This window comes from Gobio gobio (genome assembly GCF_949357685.1).
Source record: "Gobio gobio genome assembly, chromosome: 7".
Lineage (NCBI taxonomy): Eukaryota > Metazoa > Chordata > Actinopteri > Cypriniformes > Gobionidae > Gobio > Gobio gobio.
The window spans coordinates 54,185,646-54,213,326 of NC_137103.1; the positions used below are offsets into that span (position 1 = coordinate 54,185,646).

Consider the following 27,681-nt stretch of genomic DNA (forward strand, 5'->3'; position numbering starts at 1 on the left):
CAGATTATAGTTCCTAGTCATATTGGTCTAGAAAATCACAACTTTTAATTTTCCATCTGTCTTAGTACACGATGTAACTATAGCCTACACATCACAACATGTAAATAGGAAAATGTTGGTGTTATTTTGACAATTATTGAGCAGTAGGCTAGCTGGAGCCATTTACCTCCAGTCTTTGTGCTAAGCTAGGCTAGCTGGAGCCATTTACCCTACAGTCTTTGTTCCAAGCTAGGCTATCTTTGTTCTAAGCTAGGCTAGCTGGAGCCATTTACCTCCAGTCTTTGTGCTAAGCTAGGCTAGCTGGAGCCATTTACCTCCAGTCTTTGTGCTAAGCTAGGCTAGCTGGAGCCATTTACCTCCAGTCTTTGTGATAAGCTAGGCTAGCTGGAGCCATTTACCCTACAGTCTTTGTTCTAAGCTAGGCTAGCTGGAGCCATTTACCTCCAGTCTTTGTGCTAAGCTAGGCTAGCTGGAGCCATTTACCTCCAGTCTTTGTGCTAAGCTAGGCTAGCTGGAGCCATTTACCTCCAGTCTTTGTTCTAAGCTAGGCTAGCTGGAGCCATTTACCTCCAGTCTTTGTGCTAAGCTAGGCTAGCTGGAGCCATTTACCTCCAGTCTTTGTGCTAAGCTAGGCTAGCTGGAGCCATTTACCTCCAGTCTTTGTGCTAAGCTAGGCTAGCGGTGGGTGCGTCAGACAGAGTTATGGCATGGAGATGAGAATGATATGTATGGACTTATCTAACTCTGGGGGATTCGGTGAATAAGATAAAGTCCCAAAAAGTCGGCATGTTCCTTTAACCTCCAATAATTTAAGCACAACTGTTTTCATCATCCATAATAATAAAAAAATTATTAATAATTGAGCAGCATCTGAAGGATCATGTGACACTGAAGACTGGAGTAATGATGCTTTGATTACAACATATATTTATATATTCCAGACTTTTGACGGCAGTGTAACAGTTAAAAAATCAAATATTAATAAATAATTTAAAAAAAGACAACATGGGCGTTTAAAAACAGACTCACCATCTCTACGGCCTCCATCAGCGGGAGACGCACGGCCTGGTTTCCTGATAGGCCGATCACACAGGCGGCAGTGTCCGGTCCCGCCTCCAGCAGGGCCACCACGGCCTCAACGCCCATCTTACTGCTCTACACAACAAAACATCACTTCAACATCATCTGAACCCATAATCACCGCAGTACTCACAACTATTTCACTGAGAGGGTTTAGTTACCAGGACTCTGTCGAAGGCTGATGGTGTCCCGCCCCTCTGGACGTGACCCAGGACAGTGACCCGGGTGTCATAACCCAGGCGCGACACAACCAGCTGCACGCAGTTACAAATCACATGGTCATTTATACACATCTGATTGGTCAAGCAGCATTATAAAAGTGCTGATACGTGTCTCTTTCCCCCCACATGTATTCTATAGTGCTTTATACAATACAGATCAATCATACATTCATGAAAGGACTTAATTCCAGCTTTAAAGCGTCTCTACAGAAGATTTTTTTATCAGACGACTATGGAAACTTGTTTCCGCCACTTAGACATGTGCCGGTAAACGGTAATACGATATACCGCAATAATGAACATGCACAATATTGTTATCGTGGGCACTTCAAAATACCGTGAATAATTATTTATTACGAATTATTCCGATTTTTAGAATGTATTTTAAGAATACTTTACCCATCAACCGTTTAAAATGAACAACGCGTCAAAGAGGAACGCGCACTGATGTAAACAGACCGTTCATGAGCCGAGCACATGGCGGAAGGCGTGAAGACCCAGTAACCACAATCCGGTGCTCGTCATCACATAACCTAATACTTAAAGACTTAAAGTCATTTTCAAACGTACATTTTTTTTTTTAAGTTTTAAATGACATGCCCTAGATATTGTTTGAATATGTTCTGACTGTTGTTCAATCACACACTTTACAATATGGCTCCATTATTTAACATTAGTTCATTCATTAACAAACTGAAAATGAAAAATACTTCTAAATTAATCTTAGTTAAAATGTACATTTCAGCATTTAATAACACATTATTAAAATCAAAAGTTGTAACTGTATTATTTAATGGACCTGAGCTTACACTAACAGTTGCTTTTTTAAACTAACATTATCAAAGAAGAATAACTTCTGTAAAAATGTAGCTATTCGCTCTTTGTTAATGCTAATGCATTAACTGGCGAGACATTATTGTAAAGTGTTACCTATTGTTCTTTATAATTCTTTAGCACTTTAATCTTCAAATATTTGTTTACTTTATACATTTTTGTGTATTGCTTTATTGTATTTAAATGTTTGGTTCTTTTGTTATAAGAAAGTTTTTAAACCTGTTATAGTATGACAACACTTTTTTTGCAACTTTTTTTTTTTTAAATATCGTGATAATACCGTAGACCGTGATAAAAGCTTCAGCAATTAATCGCAACATGAAAATTTGATACCGGCACATGCCTACCGCCACTGAATAAAAAGGTAATTGCGACTTTTTATCTCACTTTTTCCTTGTAAAAAGTTACTAGTTAAAAGTTACAACTCTGAATTTCTCTCGAATTGCGAGTTTATATCTTGCAATTCTGACTTTTATTGCGAGAAAAAATTACGAGATGAAATTAAAAGAGGTGATTGCCTTATTTTACTTTTTTTCTTGCAATTGCGAGTTTATTACTGGAAATCAGTGTTAATTTTGACAGCAAATTTTGCTTTAGTTTTAGTCATAGTCTTTAGACTAAAATGCCATTTAGTTTTAGTCATATTTTAGTCACCTGAATTGTTTTTAGTTTTAATCTAACTTTAGTTGACTAAATCTACATTAGAAAATCTAATGAGTTTAGTTTAGTTGTAATGCATTAATTGAGCATTAACTGACTGTTACTTGAATACATGTCAAAACGGACATTTTGACATAATTGTGTTTCACCGTTCAAGCTCAAAAATACACAAAATAGCTCAATTCACTTCTTATGTTTGTTTTCTAAAAACATCTATATAGTTATATCATTATCTATATATCATTATAATGTTGTATTTATGTTTTAGTTAGTATATCAGGTTAAGCTAAAGCTTCAAATAATTTTAAGTGTATTTATTTTTAATTTCATTTAATATTTATTTCATTTAAAGTAATGAAGATGTTTTAGTGAACTATTATAACCCTGATACTTTATTGAATACAGGGCTCCAGACGAACTTTTTTCACTAGGAGCACAGTGGCCCCCAACTGAAAATTTTAGGGGAACAACCAGAAATTTTAGGGGCGCACACCGTAAATCAACATGCTAACCAAATCTACTAATTTCCACTGTATTACTAATAGGGACGGGTATCGTTAAGGTTTTAATGGTATTACTACTCTTACCGATACTGCTTATCGATACGGTACTTTAACGGTATTCTTACCGGTTCTTTTTATTATACTTAAAAAAAAAAAAAAACATAATTAAGAACATAATTAACATGGCTTTATAATCTGAAAAGTAAAATATCTATAGCAAAAGAAACCGCAAAGTTTGAACAAAAATATAAAACATCTATTTGTAAATGGACCAGTGTGCAGGCATTCGGAAGGTCTGCTAACATTAATATTACAGTAAAGAACAAACCTACAAAGAAATCTGATAAAGTAATGAAATGTAAAATAACACTGCATAGTTTTCACTGTATAAATTGATAGATTAATGCTTATAAAAGCTAAAGTTATTAATTCAAGAGATGTGAATATTTTCTATTTGCCTTTTTTCGATTCGCATTAATGGCTCAATCGTCAGCAGGTTTATTAGACGCTGCCCCTTTAAGACCGATCGAATGTAGAACTAATAATATCATATTCTCCTATTTCTCCAAACTATTTACGCCCATTTAAGATATAAACTGTTAAAATAACTACTCTCCAATCCGGTCATTTTGACACCGGCTATTTGTTGTGTATTTGATGGTTTAGACGCGCACACAAAGCCTAAAATATTAAGCGCAAGCCGGTCCATTTCGCAGCACACACACATAAGCCGCCTTGAAGTTGGAAACCGCTTCTCTTGCGCGGATTATTGTGCATTTAATAGCTCTTTATTATCAAACACATCCCGCAGTTTAGCAACAGTAGAGACTGCAGTTTACAACAATCACTGAATCTGACGTTTACTTTAGGTTTAAGGAGAAATGACAGCGCAGCTGTGAAGGGAAGGATGAGCTCGACGAACACGGCTATAGGAATAGTTAATAATAATAATAATTAATTACATTTATATAGCGCTTTTCTAGGCACTCACTCAAAGCGCTTTTTAAATAGAAGGGGGGAATCTCCTCAACCACCACTAATGTGGTTTTACCTCATACCATCTTTTTATAATTCTTGGAAGCCAAAATCGAAAATAAAATTAGATTAATATCACAGCACATCGTAAAAGTTTAAGAAGACTAAACTTTTGTTTAGTTCTTGGCCATCGTCACTCATTAAGCTGACTGTGGTGTTGTGTTCGCTGTAGCTCCACATGAGAGAGCTCGCTCGCTTCTGGATTGCGAATGGCAAAAATGCATCACGGACGAATGGTTTAATATTATCTCATATAGAAACGGCTGGCAAAGATAACCAGACATAACGTCTATCAATTATAATTAGTAAGTGTATTTTCTTAATTTCTTCAGTACCGACAGCAGGCAAATTTACTGGTCGCACATGTGCAACTGGATGTAAAATTCAGTCGCTCACTCTCAAATTTTAGTCGCAAAATGCGACCATTTAGTCACACTCTGGAGCCCTGGAATATGTGTTAAATACTGGTCTTTCCTCCTGACTATGAATTAAATGGGAATTGAATGAAATGCAGTTTATTGTGAAACCAAAAACGTATAAGTAATGCGTGACTTTTAATGACAAACAAGCTCGAAATACACCGGGACTCTTATTTTGAAATGTCTGCGCCTCTGTTGCAGTTGCAGCTTCTCTGCATAGTTGCCATGTCCGCGTATAACACGCGACTTTGGGCTTCTTTTTTTGGCAAGTCGCGTTAAAAAATCACGAGTCGCGGGTTGCGGTTTTTTGGGCTTATTTTAAAAAATGTGGTTGCTTGTTAGGAAAATATAATAAGCAACTTCGTTTCTTTACATTTATGGTCGCTGTTTTGTCCAATACATTGACTGACACTGTCTTCTCACAGCTAATAGCCATTCAGTGCAACGACAAGTGCTGTAGTAATCCGTCCTTTTATATCCCGCCTCCTTCTCCCCCTCATTGAAGAAAAATCGCGTTCAACGTGCAGGCATGTGACGTTATAAATGCACGTAATGATAGTCAGTAGACATAAATAGACGTATACATTTTTACAAACAGTAGCACAAGCAGAGATGGAGAGGAAAGAGGGAGGAGAGGCACCTAATTTAATTAAAAAAATATTTTTGTGTATGTAATGTATTTAAAATTACAGGCTATTATAAAAAAAACAAGTCTATTAATAATAACAGTAGGTATGGTTCGAATTTATTTTATTTTAAATATGTGGCTATATTGCAGCGCTCTAGTGCTTGTGTCCCAATGTGCACACTATCCATCCTAAATAGTGTGACATTAGTAATTTTCAGTACTATTTAGGGCAGATAGTGTGCACAATGAGATGTAGGGCTTATCTTTTTCACGGTTTGCAGTGTGCGTGTTCACTACTTACTGCCCCTAATATGTGTGCACTAACTCCGACTATGGGTTACCATAATTGGCCTCCATGTCACTCTTCACTCTCCAAACCTCTTCTGTTCACAGCTGATCTGAGGATATTGTGTGTCCTTTATTGGAATTTGATGATTTTTATAAAATCACATCTGTTTTTGCTTTTCAAACTCTGAGAGGTTTCAGTTTAATATGTTGCAGGCTCATTTATTGATAAAAAAATGATTTATTATAAAATTATATTGATGATAATAAATAATATAATAATATTGGGCTTGTTTTGGGCTTGTTTTTGAAGCTGCGGTTGCTTATTTGTCTCGCGAGAGTTGGCAACACTGCTTCTCTGTCAAGTTTAGATGAGGGAGATAAAATATGGATTGTAACAACCGTCTAAATCATAATACTATATAAACATGGTAAAGTAAACATTGTGATTATTCCTCAGCATTTTCTTAAACATGACCTGTCATAAATGTGTGTTATTCATTGATTGAGCCGCTCTGAAGCGCTGAGCCTGTAGAAGCTCAACAGCGCCGTGTTTTCCCGCCGTTACAATTCAAATGTGCATCCATTACACAGGACATCAGTTCTGACTGGATCTCTTCCCTAATCTTCCCTCCCTAACATTTTCCTCTCGTTTTTATTCGTTCACGAAAATGAGGGTAGATTTTCGTCATAGTTTTTGTCATCCAAAATTGGTTTTTATTTAGTTATCGTCTCGTTTTCGTCAGTGAAAAAAGGTTGTTGACAAAAATTATGATGAAAATGATTCGTCAGCGAAATTAACTTTTTTCCCCTCAGAATTGTGATATATAACCTCGGAAATATGATGAGTAATAAAGTACCAATTGTGATGAGACATTAACTCACAGTTGCAAGAAAAAAGTCAGAAATGTTAAACTAAAAAGTCACAATTACCTTTTTTATGTTTTATTCAGTGGAGGAAACAAGCTTCCACAACTTCATATCACTCATAGAAAACATGGCTAACATTTAATAAGTGCAAACTTATGGTACATTTTATGAAAACGCTAAAGCAGGTGTAAATGATATATAGCCTATAGGAAGTGAATTAGCACATACAAAAATTGCTTGTGAATGATAGTTCACCCAAAAATGAAATTTTTGTTGTCATCTCAAGTTGTTTCAAAGAAGATATTTTGAAGAATATTGGTTTCCAAACAGTTGATTGACTTCCAGAGTATTTTTTCAATGGGGTCCATCAACTTTTTGGTTACTGACATTCTTTAAAATATCTTCCTTTGTGTTCAGCAGAAGAAAGAAACTCATAACGGTTTGGAACAATTTGAGGGTGAGTAAATTATTAATTACATTTTTGGTTGAACTGTCCCTTTAAAGCTTCACTATGTAACATTTTTGCAGTAAAATATCCAAAAACCACTAGGCCAGTGTTATATATTTTGTTCAATTGAGTACTTACAATATCCCAAATATTTCCAACTATTTGTAAATCGTGAGAAAATTGCTATTTTAACCAATGAACCGGGACGTGTGAGGGCGTCGCCTGTCGATAACATCATATCTGCGTTCCCCTCGGTTTCCGGTTTTATTTTGCTTTATTACGCTTTACTCTCACTGCAGTGAGTTTTCAACACACTCAGATGTGTCTTATATGACCATCAGAGCTGCGTTACCTCACACTCATGACCGGAAAAGCGGAAATGGCGCCGGCGACTGTGTCATAATAAAAGTCCCGCTGCTCGCGAGGCGTGTGTTGCGTTCATCTTATTAAAAATCACTCAGCTCCACAACACTCGCTCCTGCTCTGCTTCACTACAGTAACGCTAATAATCACATCAACATGATTTCTATCCCGATTCTTGTCCCAAGATTCTGCGCTCAAACGAGGCGTTATCAAACTACGCCTTTGTTTTGAATAAGCGACCTCTAGCGGATGGAAATGTTACATAGTGCACCTTTAAGAGCGTCTCTGTTGAGATCTGAGGAGCGTGACTCACGTCTTTGATGTAGTTGGAGGTGATTGGCTCACCGCTTTTGCTGATGGCTCCTTCAGCGACGATGATGATGTTCAGTCTGGATCCTTTACTGCGGGTCTGAGCAAACACATCCAGCACTCAATTACTGAAAAGTGAAACTGGGCTGTTGTTCTCTTAAAGGGTTAGTTCACCCAAAAATGAAAATTCTGTCATTAATTACTTACCCTCATGTCGTTCGACACCCGTCAGACCTCCGTTCATCTTCAGAACATAAATGAAGATATTTTAGTGGAAATCTGAATGGCAATCTCCATTGGCACGGTTCACTCTCAAGACCCTTAAAAGGCACTAAAGACGTCGTTACAAAGTCCATCTCACTACAGTGGTTCTACAATAACTTTATGAATCGGCGAGAATAGTTTTTGTGCGCAAAAAAACCCTAAATAACGACTTATATAGTGATGACGATTTCAAAACACGGCCTCATGAAGCTTCAATGCGTTATGAATCAGTGAGTCGAATCATGATTCGGATCGCGTGTCAAACCGCCAAACTGCTGAAATTTGGCCATTCAAACCGCTGAATCGACTCACTGATTCATAACGCTTTGAAGCTTCATGAGGCCGTGTTTTGAAATCGTCATCACTATGTAAGTCGTTATTTAGGGTTTTTTTGCGCACAAAAACTATTCTCGTCGATTCATAAAGTTATTTTAGAACCACTGTAGTGAGATGGACTTTGTAACGACGTCTTTAGTACCTTTTAAGGGTCTTGAGAGTGTAAAGTGCATTGAGCCAATGGAGGCCTTTCAGAGCCATCAGATTTCAACTAAAATATCTTCATTTGTGTTCTGAAGATGAACGGAGGTCTGACGGGTGTCGAACGACATGAGGGTAAGTAATTAATGACAGAATTTTCATTTTTGGGTGAACTAACCCTTTAAGGAGTTATTTCAGACCAATCTGACCCTTAAAATTACTTTTGTTGGTGCAACTTAAACTTAAAGAGTTGATTCCGATTTCATGAAAATAACCATGACTGCTCATTTAGTTAATTACCAATGAATGTCATGATTATGCTGATGGCATTCATAAATCAGTCAGTGTGTGTTATGATCTATAAGAGCAGCTCACCTCTCCCAGTCGAGCACACATGAGCTCTTCCCATCCGTCCTCCGGAGGGGCTTCAGGGATGAACAGCCAATCAGCTCCGGACGCCAGAGCGGACACCAGCGCTAGATACCTGCAGGAGAACACAGTGACCTTCAGTGCTGACCTTTAGTCAGGATGAGTGAATGATAACAGGATTTCAGTTTTCCGAAAATTATCAACAAACAGCACAGAATGGAATTGCAGTAGAAAATCTACAGCTGACATTGAAATTTATAAAAAAGACTATATAGACTTTTTTTTTTTTACTACTAAAATGATAAAAATGCACAACAAAATGATTCAATCTTTAATCAAAATGAAAACATAAAATTTAAAATAAACTGAAATGAAATATTTATAAAACTTAAACTTTCACGTAAATTATAAATGTTGCCTTGGCAACGACCAGAAATACAAGTTTAGAGAAATATAATTTGAAGTACTAAATTTACAAAAACTGAAATCAAAATTAATGCTTTATAAAAAATAAAAACTAGTAAAGTTAAAAAAGCAATGCAAAATTACTAAAACTAACTCAAATTAATATGTAAAATATAAAAAATAGTTAACTGAAATAAAAATAAAATATATTAAAAAAATAATTTAGTTAAAAATGTAGTTTAACTTGATGTACTAATGCTGCGTTCACACCAAACGCGAATAGAGCGTCGATCGGGTCTAGTTGGACGCTTGAACATTTTGAATCCATTTGCATGCCATAGCGAATTGGACGTGGGTATAAATCGCCGCTTTCAGCTGTACTTCCGCCTGTCCTGCGCCCAAGTTCAGACTTGCCAAGTGGAACTCGGTACATAGCCTAAAAATATAAAGTTATGAAACTTCTCTTTGCCCTCAGTCAAAACGATTTGGCAGGCAACAAATGATAGATTCATGAGACCAAAGATCGGCCGTTAGATCAGCACAAGATCTATCTATCTTCTATCTCATGTTTAACCACTACAGGACATCAGAGCCAGCGGCAGACGTCAGAAGGACTAGCCGAGGAAAGGCTGCTCTCGCCGGGGTTAATGAACGCTGAACGCCCGCTGATCCACTGGATCTCACAACTCCAAAAACGGCAGATAAAAGTTTCAAATAGGCGCTCTCTTTATAAATAAATCACAGATTTGAGCTTTAAATAACTACATTCTCTCCTGAAAAAGTCTTAAAACTACATGTTGTGACACAATAATAGTAGTATTTTTAAATTACGCACTGCCTCTTATCCAAACAGGCTCCTGATTGGTTAAAGCAGCGTGAACAGACACCAAAGTTCAGATTTTTCAACTCGGGCGTCAGACACCCATTCGCTTCAAACGCACGAATGCACAAAAAGCACCAAATAAAATCACTTGCGTGTAACGCGGCTATCACGCAAGACGCTCAATTCACCTCTCGTGTGTGAACTGGACGTGCGAACGATGCAAAATTGTGCCTAACACGCTGCGCACTAAACGCGTCTATCGCGCGAATGAGGCAAAATCACGTCTATCGAGTCGCATTAAATGCGTCTATCGCACTAACTGGACGCGCGGATGAGGCAAAATCACGTTTATTGAGTCGCACTAAATGCGTCTATCACGCGAATGAGGCAAAATCACGTCTATCGAGTCGCACTAAATGTGTCTATCGCACTAACTGGACGCGCAAATGAGGCGAAACCGCTTCTATCGAGCCGCACTAAACGCGTCTATCACTCAAAATGGAAGCGTGAATGAGGCGAAATCGCTTCTATCGTGCCGTACTAAATGCGTCTATCACGCAAAATGGAAGCGTGAATGAGGCGAAATCGCTTCAATCGTGCCGTACTAAACGCGTCTATCGCATGAGGCAAAATCACGTCTATCGAGTCTCACTAAATGCGTCTATCGCACTAACTGGACGCGCGAATGAGGCGAAATCGCTTCTATCGTGCCGCACTAAATGCGTCTATCACGCGAATGAGGCAAAATCACGTCTATCGAGTCGCACTAAATGTGTCTATCGCACTAACTGGACGCGCGAATGAGGCGAAATCGCTTCTATCGTGCCACACTAAACGCGTCTATCACGCGAATGAGGCAAAATCACGTCTATCGAGTCGCACTAAGCGCGTCTATCACGCGAATGAGGCGAAATCGCTTCTATCGTGCCACACTAAATGCGTCTATCACGCGAATGAGGCAAAATCACGTCTATTGAGTCGCACTAAATGCGTCTATCACGCGAATGAGGCAAAATCACGTCTATCGAGTCGCACTAAATGCGTCTATCGCACTAACTGGACGCGCGAATGAGGCAAAATCGCTTCTATCGTGCCGCACTAAACGCGTCTATCGCGCGAATGTGGCAAAATCACGTCTATCGAGTCGCACTAAATGCGTCTATCGCACTAACTGGACGCGCAAATGGGGCAAAATCGCTTCTATCGTGCCGCACTAAACGCATCTATCACACGAATGAGGCAAAATCACGTCTATCGAGTCGCACTAAATGTGTCTATCGCACTAACTGGACGCGTGAATCAGGCAAAATTGCTTCTATCGAGCCGCACTAAACGCGTCTATCGGGCAAAATGGATTTATAAAAAAGAACAGTGAACAAGTTTACAAGTGGGTAATTAAAAAAAATTTAACATTTAAACAGCATTCAAATGCATACAATTATGTTAAATACAATACAATTGTGTTTTTATGGATATTTTGATACATTTATTCTAAAACATAAAAAAGGATATTGGATGATTTTCAGCAATTTTCAGTAAAGGACAAGCTTTTCTTGCGATTTAGCCGACCGTCATTCAGACTCTGTCTGTTTTTATGGAGGATTTTTCCTCCAGGGGCGTCTGAGCTTTGATTCGTGCCCCGGATGATGCATTATATTTCGTCACTATCTCTGTTATTTGCGTGCCTTCCTCAGATGTGATTGCCATTCGATTTTATCTTTGCGAAAAATATATAAATGATACCGTGCAGGATCGACTGGAAACCCCCAGGACAGAGAACCGGGGCATATCGAACGAGACCAGTTGAAACTTTAACCGGCTATATCTCGGAAACGCGCCGGCGAAACCGTCTGTAATTCGGGTTGATCGTAGTGCTTGACGAGTAATACCTTAATGTGCTGACTTATGTGGACTAACTTTTATTTGAGGAAATCTGTTTATAATATAGGCTTTTAAAAAACGATTAATCAAAAAAATATTTTTTTTGCCCAGCCCTAAACGCGTCTTTACATTGACTTAACATGAAAATCACTCACTCCAGACGCTCAATTTGCGTTCGGTGTGAAACTGTTATAACGTTTGGGTGGTTGCCAAGCTGTTGTGTGTGGTTGCTAGAGCATAAACATAATCTCAAATCTAAACTGGTTCATAATCTTCCCATGGCCCTCTTAGTGTCTGTGTAGTTTTTCTCACAAAGGAAACTCACCCGCAGTGGCGACCCATGACCTCCAGCACAAATGTGCGCTGATGGCTAGAAAAGAGAAACAAAACACATAATGAGCACATGATCTGGTGAAAACATGCAGATTGTCTAAAGCAATGCATATGCATAAAGCTGAGAACAGTGTGTCTGTGTGTGCGTGTGTGTGTCTGTGTGTGTGTGTGTGTGTGTGTGTGTGTGAGAGAGAGGGTTTGAGAGGGTGAAAGGAGAATAAGAGAGACAAGACGGGACAGGAATCCCAAACATTCAGAGCATTCCTGAACAAACAACAGGAAATCACAGTCGGATCGTCATGATAAACCAATTTTCCATTCATTGTTATATTTTCTTATCTATTTATGTCTTATTGTCAGTGTCATTTTAGTATCATTGAGATACAATTATACTTTTTAATAATATTTTCTAATTTATTTTATATTTTCCATTTTTTTATTTTAATTCAAGATTTAGTAATTTTGTTGTTTTTGTAATTTTAGTGTTTTTTTATTTTTTATTTTGATATGCCTATACATAGTGCTTATTAAATTTATTTTAGTTTTAGCTATTTTAGCTAAAAAATAAATGAACATGAGAAATGTTGCCTTGGGCACTAGCAGAAATAAAAAGAGTTTAATTTCTTTATATTTTATTTTATTTTAATTTAGTTTAGTTAATTTTAGTTAAAGCTTACGTAGTTTTGTTGCTCTTCTGTCATTTAAAAAAAATATATATATTATTTATTTTATATGTGTATATAGTTTTTATACATTTTTATTTCAGTTTTACATTTAGTTATTTCAGTAAATCGAATAAAACACAAGTTTACTTTATTTTAGTTAATATTTACCTTTATCTTTTCCATTTTAGTTAAATTTTTGCTAATTTTGTTTAGTATTTTTGTCACTTTAGTACTTTTTTAATATGTGTAAATAGTTGTTATTCTGTTTTATTTGAGTCTTAGATGTAGTGAATGAGGTGAAACTGCAGAAGGTGTAGCTGTGGTGTGAGTGTGACCTGGTGGCGGTGGTGGTGATGGCGTCGATGATCTCAGTGATGCGGTTGAGGGCGGAGTCAGCGCCGATGGTCATGTCCGTTCCACAGAAGTCATTATCGATGGAGCCCACCAGACCCACGATGTTCAGGTGATCGTGCCGCTTGGCCGTCTCTTCTGTGATTCGACCTGTCAATCACACGCATATGAGTTATGTGTGTGTGTGTGTATATATATATGTCATGACTGTAAGTCATTCTCTCCAAATGCTATTGAAGTTCTAAAGTACCAATATTGTGTAACTTTAGAGACGGTCCCTAAATTTGTGAAAAATCGAGTGTCCAACATCGAGCCAACTTTATGCTAGTCACAGATGCATTATGGTACTATTTTCATGCTGAAATAGAACAAAATGATGGCGGTGGCTAATCTGAACGCCTCTCATTATTAGACATTGTATTCATAAGCTCAACAGAATAGCGTGTGATTGGTTATAATGCGCAGCGCGATTCTAACCGATGCCTTTTGAGAAGGCTACAATAAAATTCAACCCCGCTAAAGTGGCTAGTGGGAGTGACTGTGTTACACACCACAGTTGAAATACACCCGCAAATGGCGGGGTTGGCAGGTGTTCATTTCAAGCCCTTTATATATCCAACCCTCTACAATGCGAGTAAAACACTCGCATATGCGAGTAAATCGACACTCTGGGCGATTAAATAATATCTATCATTTTACTCGCCAGTGTGTGTGTTAGATGCTAATACATATATTTTTTACTCGCTGAACACTCTGAATGAGCGCTTGAGAGTTTCGCTGTTTTCAAGCGATCTAATATACGATTTCAAATCAGCTCATCTGACGTACTGTAAACTCTAGTGTGAAGAACTCCGTTGCTTTGCTGAGCGCGTTTCACACACACACACACACACACACACACACACACACACACACACACACACACACACACACACACACACACACACACACACACACACACACACACACACACACACACACACACACACACACACACACACACACACGCAACATGTTAACAATATTCTTTGTTGTATTTTCCTGTCAAAATAACTGAGTTAATTTGGAATTATTCAGCTTTTAAGAACAAGCAGAAGATATGCTGGTTTCTCCGGTAGTGGGCGGAGCTAATGCGCAAACGGTGATCTCATTGGCTGGCGCTCCGCTTTTCCTGTCCCTGTTTTGATTTCAGCAAATCAGTTCGAGTGAACGCTGCCAATGTGGTTAATATTCATGAACCCAGCAGCTCTTCAATCCTTAGTGCATTGTATATTGTTATTAGTAGTAGAATTAGTAATATTATTATTTTTTAATAATATAATATAATTACTATTATCTATTCTTTTACATAAACACCAACAATATCTTAAGCACGACCACCAGTCCAAAGTTCAGTTAAATGACAAGTATGCATTCATGCTTTCCAACAGTTTTAGTTCTAATTACTGAAGTTCTATCATTAAATAGTGCTTGATTATTATAATATCAAAACATAGTCTAATGCTTGATTGACTGATGTTCAGCATGTACGTTCAGATATTTAAAAAGCTGTGCCATTTTACAAAGATATTGTAAAGTATAATGGTTCCCAGGGTGTTCTGGTTGGTTGCTATGGTGTTGGTATGAAGTTAAGCTGCTTTGTCTGTTTTAAAGTGTCTTCATCTATTTGCCAGGGTGTTCTGGTTGGTTGCTAGGGTGTTGCTATGAAGTTAAGCTGCTTTGTCTGTTTTAAAGTGTCTTCATCTATTTGCCAGGGTGTTCTGGTTGGTTGCTAGGGTGTTGCTATGAAGTTAAGCTGCTCTGGGTGTGTTTTAAAATGTTGTGCAGTTCCCAGGGTGTTCTGGTTGGTTGTTAGGGTGTTGCTATGAAGTTAAGCTGCTCTGTCTGTTTTAAAGTGTCTTCATCTATTTGCCAGGGTGTTCTGGTTGGTTGCTAGGGTGTTGTTATGCATTTAAGCTGCTCTGGGTGTGTTTTAAAATGTTGTACGGTTCCCAGGGTGTTCTGGTTGGTTGCTAGGGTGTTGCTATGAAGTTAAGCTGCTTTGTCTGTTTTAAAGTGTCTTCATCTATTTGCCAGGGTGTTCTGGTTGGTTGCTAGGGTGTTGCTATGAAGTTAAGCTGCTCTGGGTGTGTTTTAAAATGTTGTGCAGTTCCCAGGGTGTTCTGGTTGGTTGTTAGGGTGTTGCTATGAAGTTAAGCTGCTCTGTCTGTTTTAAAGTGTCTTCATCTATTTGCCAGGGTGTTCTGGTTGGTTGCTAGGGTGTTGTTATGCATTTAAGCTGCTCTGGGTGTGTTTTAAAATGTTGTACGGTTCCCAGGGTGTTCTGGTTGGTTGCTAGGGTGTTGCTATGAAGTTAAGCTGCTCTGTCTGTTTTAAAGTGTCTTTATCTATTTGCCAGTGTGTTCTGGTTGGTTGCTAGGGTGTTGTTATGCAGTTAAGCTGCTCTGGGTGTGTTTTAAAATGTTGTGGGCGGTTCCCAGGGTGTTCTGGTTGGTTGCTAGGGTGTTGCTATGAAGTTAAGCTGCTTTGTCTGTTTTAAAGTGTCTTCATCTATTTGCCAGTGTGTTCTGGTTGGTTGCTAGGGTGTTGTTATGCATTTAAGCTGCTCTGGGTGTGTTTTAAAATGTTGTGCAGTTCCCAGGGTGTTCTGGTTGGTTGCTAGGGTGTTGCTATGAAGTTAAGCTGCTCTGTCTGTTTTAAAGTGTCTTTATCTATTTGCCAGTGTGTTCTGGTTGGTTGCTAGGGTGTTGTTATGCAGTTAAGCTGCTCTGGGTGTGTTTTAAAATGTTGTGGGCGGTTCCCAGGGTGTTCTGGTTGGTTGCTAGGGTGTTGCTATGAAGTTAAGCTGCTTTGTCTGTTTTAAAGTGTCTTCATCTATTTGCCAGTGTGTTCTGGTTGGTTGCTAGGGTGTTGGTATGTAGTTAAGCTGCTCTGGGTGTGTTTTAAAATGTTGTGCAGTTCCCAGGGTGTTCTGGTTGGTTGCTAGGGTGTTGCTATGAAGTTAAGCTGCTCTGTCTGTTTTAAAGTGTCTTCATCTATTTGCCAGGGTGTTCTGGTTGGTTGCTAGGGTGTTGTTATGCATTTAAGCTGCTCTGGTGTGTTTTAAAATGTTGTACGGTTCCCAGGGTGTTCTGGTTGGTTGCTAGGGTGTTGCTATGAAGTTAAGCTGCTCTGTCTGTTTTAAAGTGTCTTTATCTATTTGCCAGTGTGTTTTGGTTGGTTGCTAGGGTGTTGCTATGCAGTTAAGCTGCTCTGTGTGTGTGTTTTAAAATGTTGTGGGCGGTTCCCAGGGTGTTCTGGTTGGTTGCTAGGGTGTTGCTATGAAGTTAAGCTGCTCTGTCTGTTTTAAAGTGTCTTTATCTATTTGCCAGTGTGTTTTGGTTGGTTGCTAGGGTGTTGTTATGCAGTTAAGCTGCTCTGGGTGTGTTTTAAAATGTTGTGGGCGGTTCCCAGGGTGTTCTGGTTGGTTGCTAGGGTGTTGCTATGAAGTTAAGCTGCTTTGTCTGTTTTAAAGTGTCTTCATCTATTTGCCAGTGTGTTCTGGTTGGTTGCTAGGGTGTTGGTATGTAGTTAAGCTGCTATGGGTGTGTTTTAAAATGTTGTGCAGTTCCCAGGGTGTTCTGGTTGGTTGCTAGGGTGTTGCTATGAAGTTAAGCTGCTCTGTCTGTTTTAAAGTGTCTTCATCTATTTGCCAGGGTGTTCTGGTTGGTTGCTAGGGTGTTGTTATGCATTTAAGCTGCTCTGGTGTGTTTTAAAATGTTGTGGGCGGTTCCCAGGGTGTTCTGGTTGGTTGCTAGGGTGTTGCTATGAAGTTAAGCTGCTCTGTCTGTTTTAAAGTGTCTTTATCTATTTGCCAGTGTGTTTTGGTTGGTTGCTAGGGTGTTGCTATGCAGTTAAGCTGCTCTGTGTGTGTGTTTTAAAATGTTGTGGGCGGTTCCCAGGGTGTTATGGTTGGTTGCTAGGGTGTTGCTATGAAGTTAAGCTGCTCTGTCTGTTTTAAAGTGTCTTTATCTATTTGCCAGTGTGTTCTGGTTGGTTGCTAGGGTGTTGTTATGCAGTTAAGCTGCTCTGGGTGTGTTTTAAAATGTTGTGGGCGGTTCCCAGGGTGTTCTGGTTGGTTGCTAGGGTGTTGCTATGAAGTTAAGCTGCTTTGTCTGTTTTAAAGTGTCTTCATCTATTTGCCAGTGTGTTCTGGTTGGTTGCTAGGGTGTTGGTATGTAGTTAAGCTGCTCTGGGTGTGTTTTAAAATGTTGTGCAGTTCCCAGGGTGTTCTGGTTGGTTGCTAGGGTGTTGCTATGAAGTTAAGCTGCTCTGTCTGTTTTAAAGTGTCTTCATCTATTTGCCAGGGTGTTCTGGTTGGTTGCTAGGGTGTTGTTATGCATTTAAGCTGCTCTGGTGTGTTTTAAAATGTTGTGGGCGGTTCCCAGGGTGTTCTGGTTGGTTGCTAGGGTGTTGCTATGAAGTTAAGCTGCTCTGTCTGTTTTAAAGTGTCTTTATCTATTTGCCAGTGTGTTTTGGTTGGTTGCTAGGGTGTTGCTATGCAGTTAAGCTGCTCTGTGTGTGTGTTTTAAAATGTTGTGGGCGGTTCCCAGGGTGTTCTGGTTGGTTGCTAGGGTGTTGCTATGAAGTTAAGCTGCTCTGTCTGTTTTAAAGTGTCTTTATCTATTTGCCAGTGTGTTTTGGTTGGTTGCTAGGGTGTTGCTATGCAGTTAAGCTGCTCTGTGTGTGTGTTTTAAAATGTTGTGGGCGGTTCCCAGGGTGTTCTGGTTGGTTGCTAGTTGACTATCCAAAGACTATCACTTCCTTTTGTGGGGAAATATGTAGTAAAATGCAGCTGTTCATCAACATTTTCAATAAGCTTTACAGTATAAATGATGGTGTTAATGAGTTAGATTAATAATATTTAATGTTATTGTATCCATTCAATTTCTGTCTAATTGTGAGTATTATTGTTCATCCCAGGCAATTACTACAATATGCTTTATTAATATTCTGAATTAGCTTTTATTTTTGTATATTTTTAGTTATGTTAACTTTATACATTTTTTTGTAATTTCATTATAATATTTTTATATTTTATTTCACTTTTATTTTCAGTTAATAATTTTAGTGCTTCAATTTAAGCTTATGTCAGTTTATTGTCAAGGCGGCATTTCACATTTTTATTTATGTTAATTTTTTCAACCAATATTTATATTTTATTTCAGCTTTATTTCAATGAAAATAAATGTTTTTAATAGTTTTAGTTAATGATCAGAAATAAATCATATTATTAATATGAATAAATGAATAAATTAAATCAATTCGCTGAATAAAATAAAATAAATAGCTATGGAAAACTTTAAATTAATAATTTGTATTGCAATTTTACAACTTTTTGCTAGTAACTTGTAGCAGAGAGAACTAGTTGACTGTAGTTTAACTTCTTTAGTTTGTATCATGAGAAACTACAACTTCAAAATGGTTTCCTGAACACTCAATGACTTGCTTTGACACTTTGATACGGCTTTCATAAAGATTTACGATTCTTATCCTGATGAGACTTTACTGCCCGACTGATCCTTCATGACCTGAGATGGCTGAAATCTTCTCTAAAAATACAATTCAGTCGTTATTTAAGAGGCGTTGCTCCTTTAACCCTCTGGTGCTCTTCGGTCATTTCTGACCGGAAAATGTTCTGTTTTGAAATGTTAAAAATCACAGCTTCATCAGAATGATATGAAACTTGGTGACTTTTCTAGCATTAGGTATGTAAACACACAAAAAATTGGGGTCATGATTCGAGCATGCTAATTGGTCGTAAAAAAAAAAAAAAGTAGCGTTCATTGTCTTCGGTCACAAATGACCGACCATAGGAAATGAATGGGAAATTGGCAAAAACACAAAAATTCTCTGAATATTTGCATGTACAATCTACAAATCGGCCAGAATGCTGAAAAAAAGTATACAGCAGTGAAGGGGTGACACTCTAAAACATCAAGAGTGTGATATTGACACATCCACTCACACACACACACACACACACACCTATGAAAAACTGAGCATATGAACCACATTTGGAATTTTTTTAAATCACAGCTTCATCAGAATGATATAAAACTTTGTGACTTTTCTAGCATTAGGTATGTAAACACACAAAAAAATTGAGGGCATGATTCGAGCATGCTAAGGGGTCGTAAAAAATACTCCCACTTGTGCTCTTCGGTCAAAAATGACCCCCATAGGAAATGAATAGGAAATCTGCAAAAACACAAACTCACAGAAAAAAATCTATATTTCTAACAACAACAAAAAAAATCTAAATAAATAGTCTTTGAGATTTTTTAAATATATATTCAAATCCATCAAAAAAAAAAAAAAAAACATTAAATGTGTTCAAAAGAGAACTAGGGAATTCTCAAGCCTCTCCACAGAGACCTCTAGTGGTTACACACATGGTTGCATGATGTTTTAAATAATTCCAAAAGAGGGAGCTAATCTGCCTTCAAACATTTTTATTTTGAAAGCCTAGTCTCTATTTTAACCTGAAATACTGCAATAATAATAATAAAAAAAAAAAAAAACGTTTTTTAAATTACAAATTTTTTTTTTAAATAATTTTCAATGGCAAAAATAGACCATAATTATTGCATAAATATTAAAAAATACCATCAAAACATCTCAAAATACAAAATTAAAAAGAAAAAATATTATTGAAGACAAATAAATTGCATTGGTTTAACTGGGGTGGAGGAAGTTTAATTTTTAGGTGTCCGGTCGGTCACTTATGACCGGGAAGATGAGCAATGCAACCCCTAAAGAAGAGCACCAGAGGGTTAACTCAGCCTCTAATGCCTCTAATGTGTTGGTGTGATTTTGTACCTTTCTTCACCAGCTCATCGAGGAGTCCTCTCCACTCCGAGCGGAAGATGTTTGCCCCGGTGAGGCTGCCGTCTCCACCGCAGACGCACAGATTAGAGATGCCGCGCTTCACCAGGTTAAAGGCTGCGGATAAACGGCCCTCCCGCGTGGTGAAGGCCTTACAGCGGGCGCTGCCAATCACCGTCCCTCCCTGAGGAGACACACAGTCTGCTGATTTACTTCTGCATTCGTGCAGCAGATGATTTGAACCATACATTAGCAATGCTTCAGGCAAAATGCATGTGGCCGCATGCATCACAGCTCCAAAGGGAACGCGGCGAGAGTCTGAGAGTCAAATGCACACACACACACACACACACACACACACTAAACGAGCATCACAGAGTTGGCACTCAGATTCAGGAGACAGAGGTAAAACTGCTCACACACAGAATGAAAATCCTGTCTTTCTTTATTAATTCCTGCATGTCGTCCCAAAGCTGAGTGCTGTTATTATCCCCAGGAAATGCATTTCTGTCTGCATGCATTGAGCTTGAGTTCATCAAACACCACTAAAGTACCCGCCTATGGAAGTCATACGGGTAGCAATATTCAATCTGAAATGTAATATGCAAAATGGCAATGCAATACGTTTCAAATATTTCTGTATTTAAAGGTGCAGTGTGTAGTATTTATGAGGATCTATTGACAGAAATGCACTATAATATACATAACTATGTTTTGAGTGTATAAAGACCTTACATAATGAGCCGTTATGTTTTATTACCTTAGAATGAGGTGTTTCTATCTACACACACCGTGGGTCTCTTACAGTGAAGCTACGGTAGCCCTAAAGGGACACACTTCTCTACAGAGCGCTAGCTACTCTCTGCGGTCTCAGATGATATTTGTGTCCTGTGTTGCATTGATGCATCTCATTCAGTTTCAACAAACATGAAGCTCAATGCTGTTTTGGCGATGGATGGATGGATTATGGATGATGAATGGATGGATGGGTGGCTGATGGATGAATGAATGGATGGGTGAATGAATGAATGGATGGATGGATGGATTATGGATGATGAATGGATGGATGGGTGGCTGATGGATGAATGAATGGATGGGTGAATGGATGGATGGATGAATGGATGGATGAATGAGTGGATGGATGAATGGATGGATGGATGGGTGAATGAGTGGATGGATGGATGAATGAGTGGATGGATGAATGGATGGATGATGGTTGGATGAATGGATGGATGGATTGATGATGGGTGCATGGATAGATGGATGGATGGATGATGATTGGATGGATGGATGGATGGATGGATGGATTGATGATGGGTGCATGGATAGATGGATGGATGATGATTGGATGGATGGATGGATGGATTGATGATGGGTGCATGGATAGATGGATGGATGGATGAATGGATGATGATTGGATGGATGGATGGATGGATGGATTGATGATGGGTGCATGGATAGATGGATGGATGGATGAATGGATGATGAATGGATGGATGAATGGATGATGATTGGATGGATGGATTGATGATGGGTGCATGGGTGGATGAATGAATGAATGAATGGATTAATGGATGGATGATTGGATGGATGGATGGATGGATTGATGATGGGTGCATGGGTGGATGAATGAATGAATGGATTAATGGATGGATGAATGGATGGATGGATGGATGGATTATGGATGATGAATGGATGGATGGGTGGCTGATGGATGAATGAATGGATGGATGGATGGATGAATGGATGGATGAATGAGTGGATGGATGAATGGATGGATGGATGGGTGAATGAGTGGATGGATGGATGGATGGATTGATGGATGGATGAATGGATGGATGAATGAGTGGGTGGATGAACAGATGGATGATGGTTGGATGGATGAATGGATGGATTGATGATGGGTGCATGGATAGATGGATGGATGGATGATGATTGGATGGATGGATGGATTGATGATGGGTGCATGGATAGATGGATGAATGGATGATGATTGGATGGATGGATGGATGGATTGATGATGGGTGCATGGATAGATGGATGGATGGATGAATGGATGATGATTGGATGGATGGATGGATTGATGATGGGTGCATGGGTGGATGAATGAATGAATGGACTAATGGATGGATGAATGGATGGGTGAATGAATGGGTGAATGAATGAATGAATGGATGGATGGATGGGTGAATGAATGGGTGAATGAATGAATGAATGGATGGATGGATGGGTGAATGAATGGGTGAATGAATGAATGGATGGATGGATGGATGGATGGATGGGTGAATGAGTGGATGGATGATGAATGGATGGATGGATGGATGGATTGATGATGGGTGCATGATAGATGGATGGATGATGGGTGCATGGATGGATGAATGAATTAATGAATGGATGGATGGATTGATGATGGGTGCATGATAGATGGATGGATGATGGGTGCATGGATGGATGAATGAATTAATGAATGGATGGATGGATGGATAGATATGGAACCCCTTTAAATAAACAACTGTTTGCTAGTAACTAGTTGACTGTAGTCGGCGACTCTGACATCACTCCTGGCACATCAACAAACGTGATCGGAATGAACTGTGACGAGATCGTTTATCAGTGAAGATTATTTACAGTTTCACTGAAACAATAACAGCATGAGGGAGAATAAACAATGACAGAATCTTCATTTTTGGGTGCACTGTCCCTTTAACAGTCTCCACTGTCCAACGGGATTATCAAACTCTGCTGGAGTCAGGATAACAGGTCAGAATATATGAACTCATTTCCTGAACCCAAACACAGCCTCTATCTCTGCAGATGTTAATACTGGCTCTGACTGAAGCACTAGAGCACATGCAGACGGACATCTTACCCGTTAACCGGCTTAACCCAACAACACAAGAGAGAAAGCATTAAAAACAGAGCTGAAATTAAATATAAATGTTATATTTATTGTTTTATTGAAGTATTATATTTAATGTTATTATATATCATAATATTGGAACTTTTGCCTTGGCAACTACCTCAAATAAATAAGTTTAAATAATTAAAGAAGTATTAAAAATACCTAAACTAAAGCTGAAATACAAATAAATTAATGCTAAATTAAATATAAAAAATCCAACAACTATTAAAATTATTAATATGAAAACTGAAAATATAATATATTATTAGTAAATAATTTAATAGTTTATAAATAATGTAACCAAATATACACTAGCGTTCAAAAGTTTGGGGTCAGTTTTAGTCTCTTATTTGATCAAAAATACAGTAAAAATTGTGAAATATAATTACAATGTAAATCAGCAGTTTTCTATGTGAATATCTAGTAAAATATAATTTATTCCTGTGATCAAAGCTGAATTTATCATCATAACTCCAGTCTTCAGTGTCACATGACCCTTCAGAAATCATTGGATCTTTGGTGAATGTAAGTATTTATAATAAATACATAAATCATCTTTTGAACAGTAGTGTACTCATGAAAGAAGATGAGCTTATAATAAATATCTGATGCTCTTACCAGCTGAATTATATTGGTGACGCTTTGCCAGTTAGCCAGTTTAATATTGTCTCCTCCGTCCACCAGTCCTTGATACCCCTGAGATCAAAACACACACACACACACACACACACACACACACACACACACACACACACACACACACACACACACACACACACACACACACACACACACACACACACACACACACACACTCATATATCATGTAAACACACGATTAGCGATTTCAAATGTGTCCATCATCCAACATTACCAAAGATCAGAACATGAGTGTACCTCATACACCAGATACACCTTGGCGCCCACATAGATGCCCATCCGGGTCACGGCGCGGATCGCTGCGTTCATTCCTGACGGGCAGAGGCGACACATTTACACACAATCACACATCAAACCAGTTTCATCACCGCCCTTCATCCCCACAATAATGGGAGAGAGTCAGCACTTTCTGGATTTGAATCATGTTTAAAATTCATACTGCACACGATTCCTTGTCCATTAAAATATTACATATATTTTACAATATTTAATATAATGATATAAATACTACTATAGTTTGCATTAATAAACTAAACTGTTTTTGTATTTTTATTTAGGGCTGTCAAATCGATTAATTGCATCTAACATAAAAGTTTGTGAATATATACAGTTTGTGTATATGTAAACAGTATATATATACATTATATATATATATATAATAAGGGCTGTCAAAAGATTAATCGTGATTAATCGCATCCAAATTTAAAGTTTGCGTTTACATAATATATGTGTGTACTCTGTATGTATAATTATTATGTATATATAAATACACACACATTCATGTATATATTTAATAAATATTTGGATGTATATACTGTATATACATTTATATAATTTATATATAAATATTATCTATATAAATATAACACATTTTTCTTAAATATATACATGCTTGTGTGTGTATTTATGTATAGATAATAATTATACAGTGTACACACATATATTATGTAAACGCAAACTTTAAATTTGGATGCGATTAATCACGATTAATCTTTTGACAGCCCTAATATATATATATATACGTATACACACACACACATACACATAATATATTAGGGCTGTCAAATCAATTAATCCTTTCTAACATTAAAGTTGGTAAATATATACAGTGTGTGTGTGTATATAAACAGTATATATAGTATACACGCACTGTATATATTTACAAACTTCAATGTTAGATGTGATTAATCGATTTGACAGCCCTAATATATTATGTGATTGTGTGTGTGTGTGTATATGTGTGTGTATACGTACATATATACGGTGAGGAAAATAAGTATTTGAACACTCTGCTATTTTGCAAGTTCTCCCACTTAGAAATCATGGAGGGGTCTGAAAATGTCATCGTAGGTGCATAAAAAATCCAGAAATCACAATGTATGATTTTTTAACTATTTATTTGTATGATACAGCTGCAAATGTGTAATGTGTATATACTTTTTATATATACATTATATATATATATATATATATATATATATATATATATATATATATATATATATATATATATATATATGTATGTGTGTGTGTGTACGTATATACTGTACATACACACTCACACAATATATTAGTGCTGTCAAATCAATTAAATCGCATCTAACATTAAAGTTTGTAAATATATACAGTGTGTTTATATATAAACAGTATATACACATTTTATATATATATATACACACATACACGTACGTATACACACACATACACACACACACACACACATATTCGGGCTGTCAAATCGATTAATCGCAACTAACATTAAAGTTTGTTTATATATGTATTTGCAGACATGCACACACACACACATTATATATACAATTTATACACACCCAAACTTAACAATGAGCTCCTTTACATGAATGCAGTGCATTAGCAGGGGTTTGGTGTATGAGATGAGGCTGAACCAGCACATCCAGTGCAAGGCTTTGGCTATTTGACTTGACTTAACATTACTTACGCTAGATTGAGCCCTCTTTGAAGGATATTGGTTTCCTCATGGCCTTTTTATGCTCTTGAGCGTAACTGAGACTCAGTTGTAGAGGTTTAAGAGGCTCTTGTGTTGATCTGGATTTATTGCAATATATTGATTTAAGAAAATAAACATGATTTCTCATCTTACAAATCAAGTTTCTTATTTTCACTGGCATGTCTCTCAGGTGTCGAGCACTTGTGCATCGTTGAGTCTATATTTAGCAAAGGCGGACATTAGTGAAGGATTTTTACCTTCCAAGTAGTTTTATTTTTCTTTATCGGTGTTCTTCTGTGGAAAACTTTTACTTCACGACATTCCAAAACAAAATATTGTACTGTTTAACTGCACTACGTTTCATATTGAATATAATTTAATACTTAATTACATTAAAAATATAGTACTGTATACTTTAACTTGAGTACAGGTAAGAAAGTATTACATTTTTAATGTAATTAAATCTGCAGTCCGTAACTTTTAGCCGTTAATAAACAGAACTGCGTGCGTCTCGCGGAAGAACACTGCAGCCGGAGCTGCTACTTCTCTGTTTATATCTATGGCGAGTCACGCAGGGACTGTGCTCCTCCGCAGCGCTTCCTACCAATCAGGCGTGAAATAGTCCCAATATAAACACTTATTATAAGTGTACCGTAATGATTCAGGGTACACGGTTTGGAAAATTGATTCATGTTTTACATTCTCATTATACATTTTTTGTAAATCTTGAACAAAAAGAAGTATTTAAGTATTAAAGGTAAGAACTCTGAAATGTAGTGCAGTGAAAAGAATGACGTTTTCGAAAGAAAAACACTGATCAAGTAGCCTATATACTTGAGTAGAAAGTAATACTTCACTACTGTCCACTGATATAAGTAAAATACTTAAAATCAGATACGCTAAGACTTTTACTCAAGTTGTATTGGAGTTGTTGACTTGTAATGGAGTCGTTTTCGCAGTAAGGAATCTGTAGTTTCAGGTACTCTTTACACCTCTGGTCTACTTAAGTATAAATTGTATTTATATTGTCATATGTGTGTGTGTAGCTGACATATTTGGGTTTAATGTATAAAAAAATGTGTCTTTACAATCAAAACTGTCTCTAAGAAAATGCAAAGAGTGTTGCAATCGTCCCCCAAATACTATATAACTGAGCGGTGGAGCCTTAAAATACATGTTTAAATCAAAAACAGCTGACAGGTGTCCGTGCAGGTCATTAATCTCAGTGTCAATCATATTAAAATCCCGTCTCATATAAACCTCCTAATGCTTTTTGATGTCAATACATGAACAAACACGACCCTGGTGTCTTGCATCTCTGGTTTGTGTAAGTGCGTGTTGTGTGTGTGTGTGTGTGTGTGTGTGTGTGTGTGGTCAGGGCCCCGCATCACCTTGCGCGTCTCCTCCGCTGGTCAGCGCGGCGATGGCTCTCCCCGCGCCCGTCATCCGCAGCTTCTCCAGCCCCGCTGAACTCATTCTGCTCGCGTGTCTTCCGCTTCTACCGAAATAAGAGTATACGGTTACCGCGCCACTGTAAAGGAATCGCTCGGAGATGATCGTTTACACCGCGTCTGGTGGTGGGATGGTCTCCTGCGTAGACTGACCTTCCGGGAACACGCAAAGGACGCCCATGCGCGCGCTGACGTCTCCACCGAATGCACGGTGGGTTTGGCACAATGCGTGCGTGCAAACTGCACGATTTCCTCACCCTAGAGCAACAGGCACTTCTGGAATATTCTTCATTATGCTGCAGGACAATTATGTTGCAATAACCCTAAAAATGCAAAGTCATGGGATGTTATAGGAACGTTTTGTGCTTGCTTTTTAATTATAATTTGCATTATAAAAAAGCAGACTGTTAATGCAATCAAGTGAATTGGCCAAACTGTACAACTCACTGGTTGTACAGTAATAGTCCAAAGACCTCATCCTCTATATCATTTGTAAATGCAATAAAACTTGTGAACTTTGAACATGCAACACTATATTAAATGATAGGTTATCTGGCCCTTAAAGGGATAGTACGCTACAAAATGAAAATTCTGTCATTATTTACCATTATT

The 27,681-nt window shown here is 37.9% G+C and overlaps 1 protein-coding gene across 2 annotated transcripts in view; it reads right to left on the minus strand.

The window, feature by feature from the left end:
* pfkla (phosphofructokinase, liver a) overlaps positions 1-27,233 on the minus strand; it is a 53,953-nt gene extending 26,720 nt beyond the window's left edge. For both annotated transcript variants that reach the window (XM_079822433.1, XM_079822434.1), the window contains exons 1-10: positions 27,010-27,233; positions 23,890-23,963; positions 23,611-23,688; positions 20,085-20,274; positions 13,208-13,373; positions 12,200-12,244; positions 8,772-8,880; positions 7,660-7,755; positions 1,242-1,334; positions 1,030-1,155 (exon numbers count right to left, since the gene is read on the minus strand). In XM_079822433.1, the coding sequence (XP_079678559.1) occupies positions 1,030-1,155; positions 1,242-1,334; positions 7,660-7,755; positions 8,772-8,880; positions 12,200-12,244; positions 13,208-13,373; positions 20,085-20,274; positions 23,611-23,688; positions 23,890-23,963; positions 27,010-27,094 (1,062 nt within the window). In that variant the 5' untranslated portion in view covers positions 27,095-27,233. The remainder of the gene's footprint in view (positions 1-1,029; positions 1,156-1,241; positions 1,335-7,659; positions 7,756-8,771; positions 8,881-12,199; positions 12,245-13,207; positions 13,374-20,084; positions 20,275-23,610; positions 23,689-23,889; positions 23,964-27,009) is intronic.
* Between the last annotated feature and the right edge of the window lie 448 nt (positions 27,234-27,681).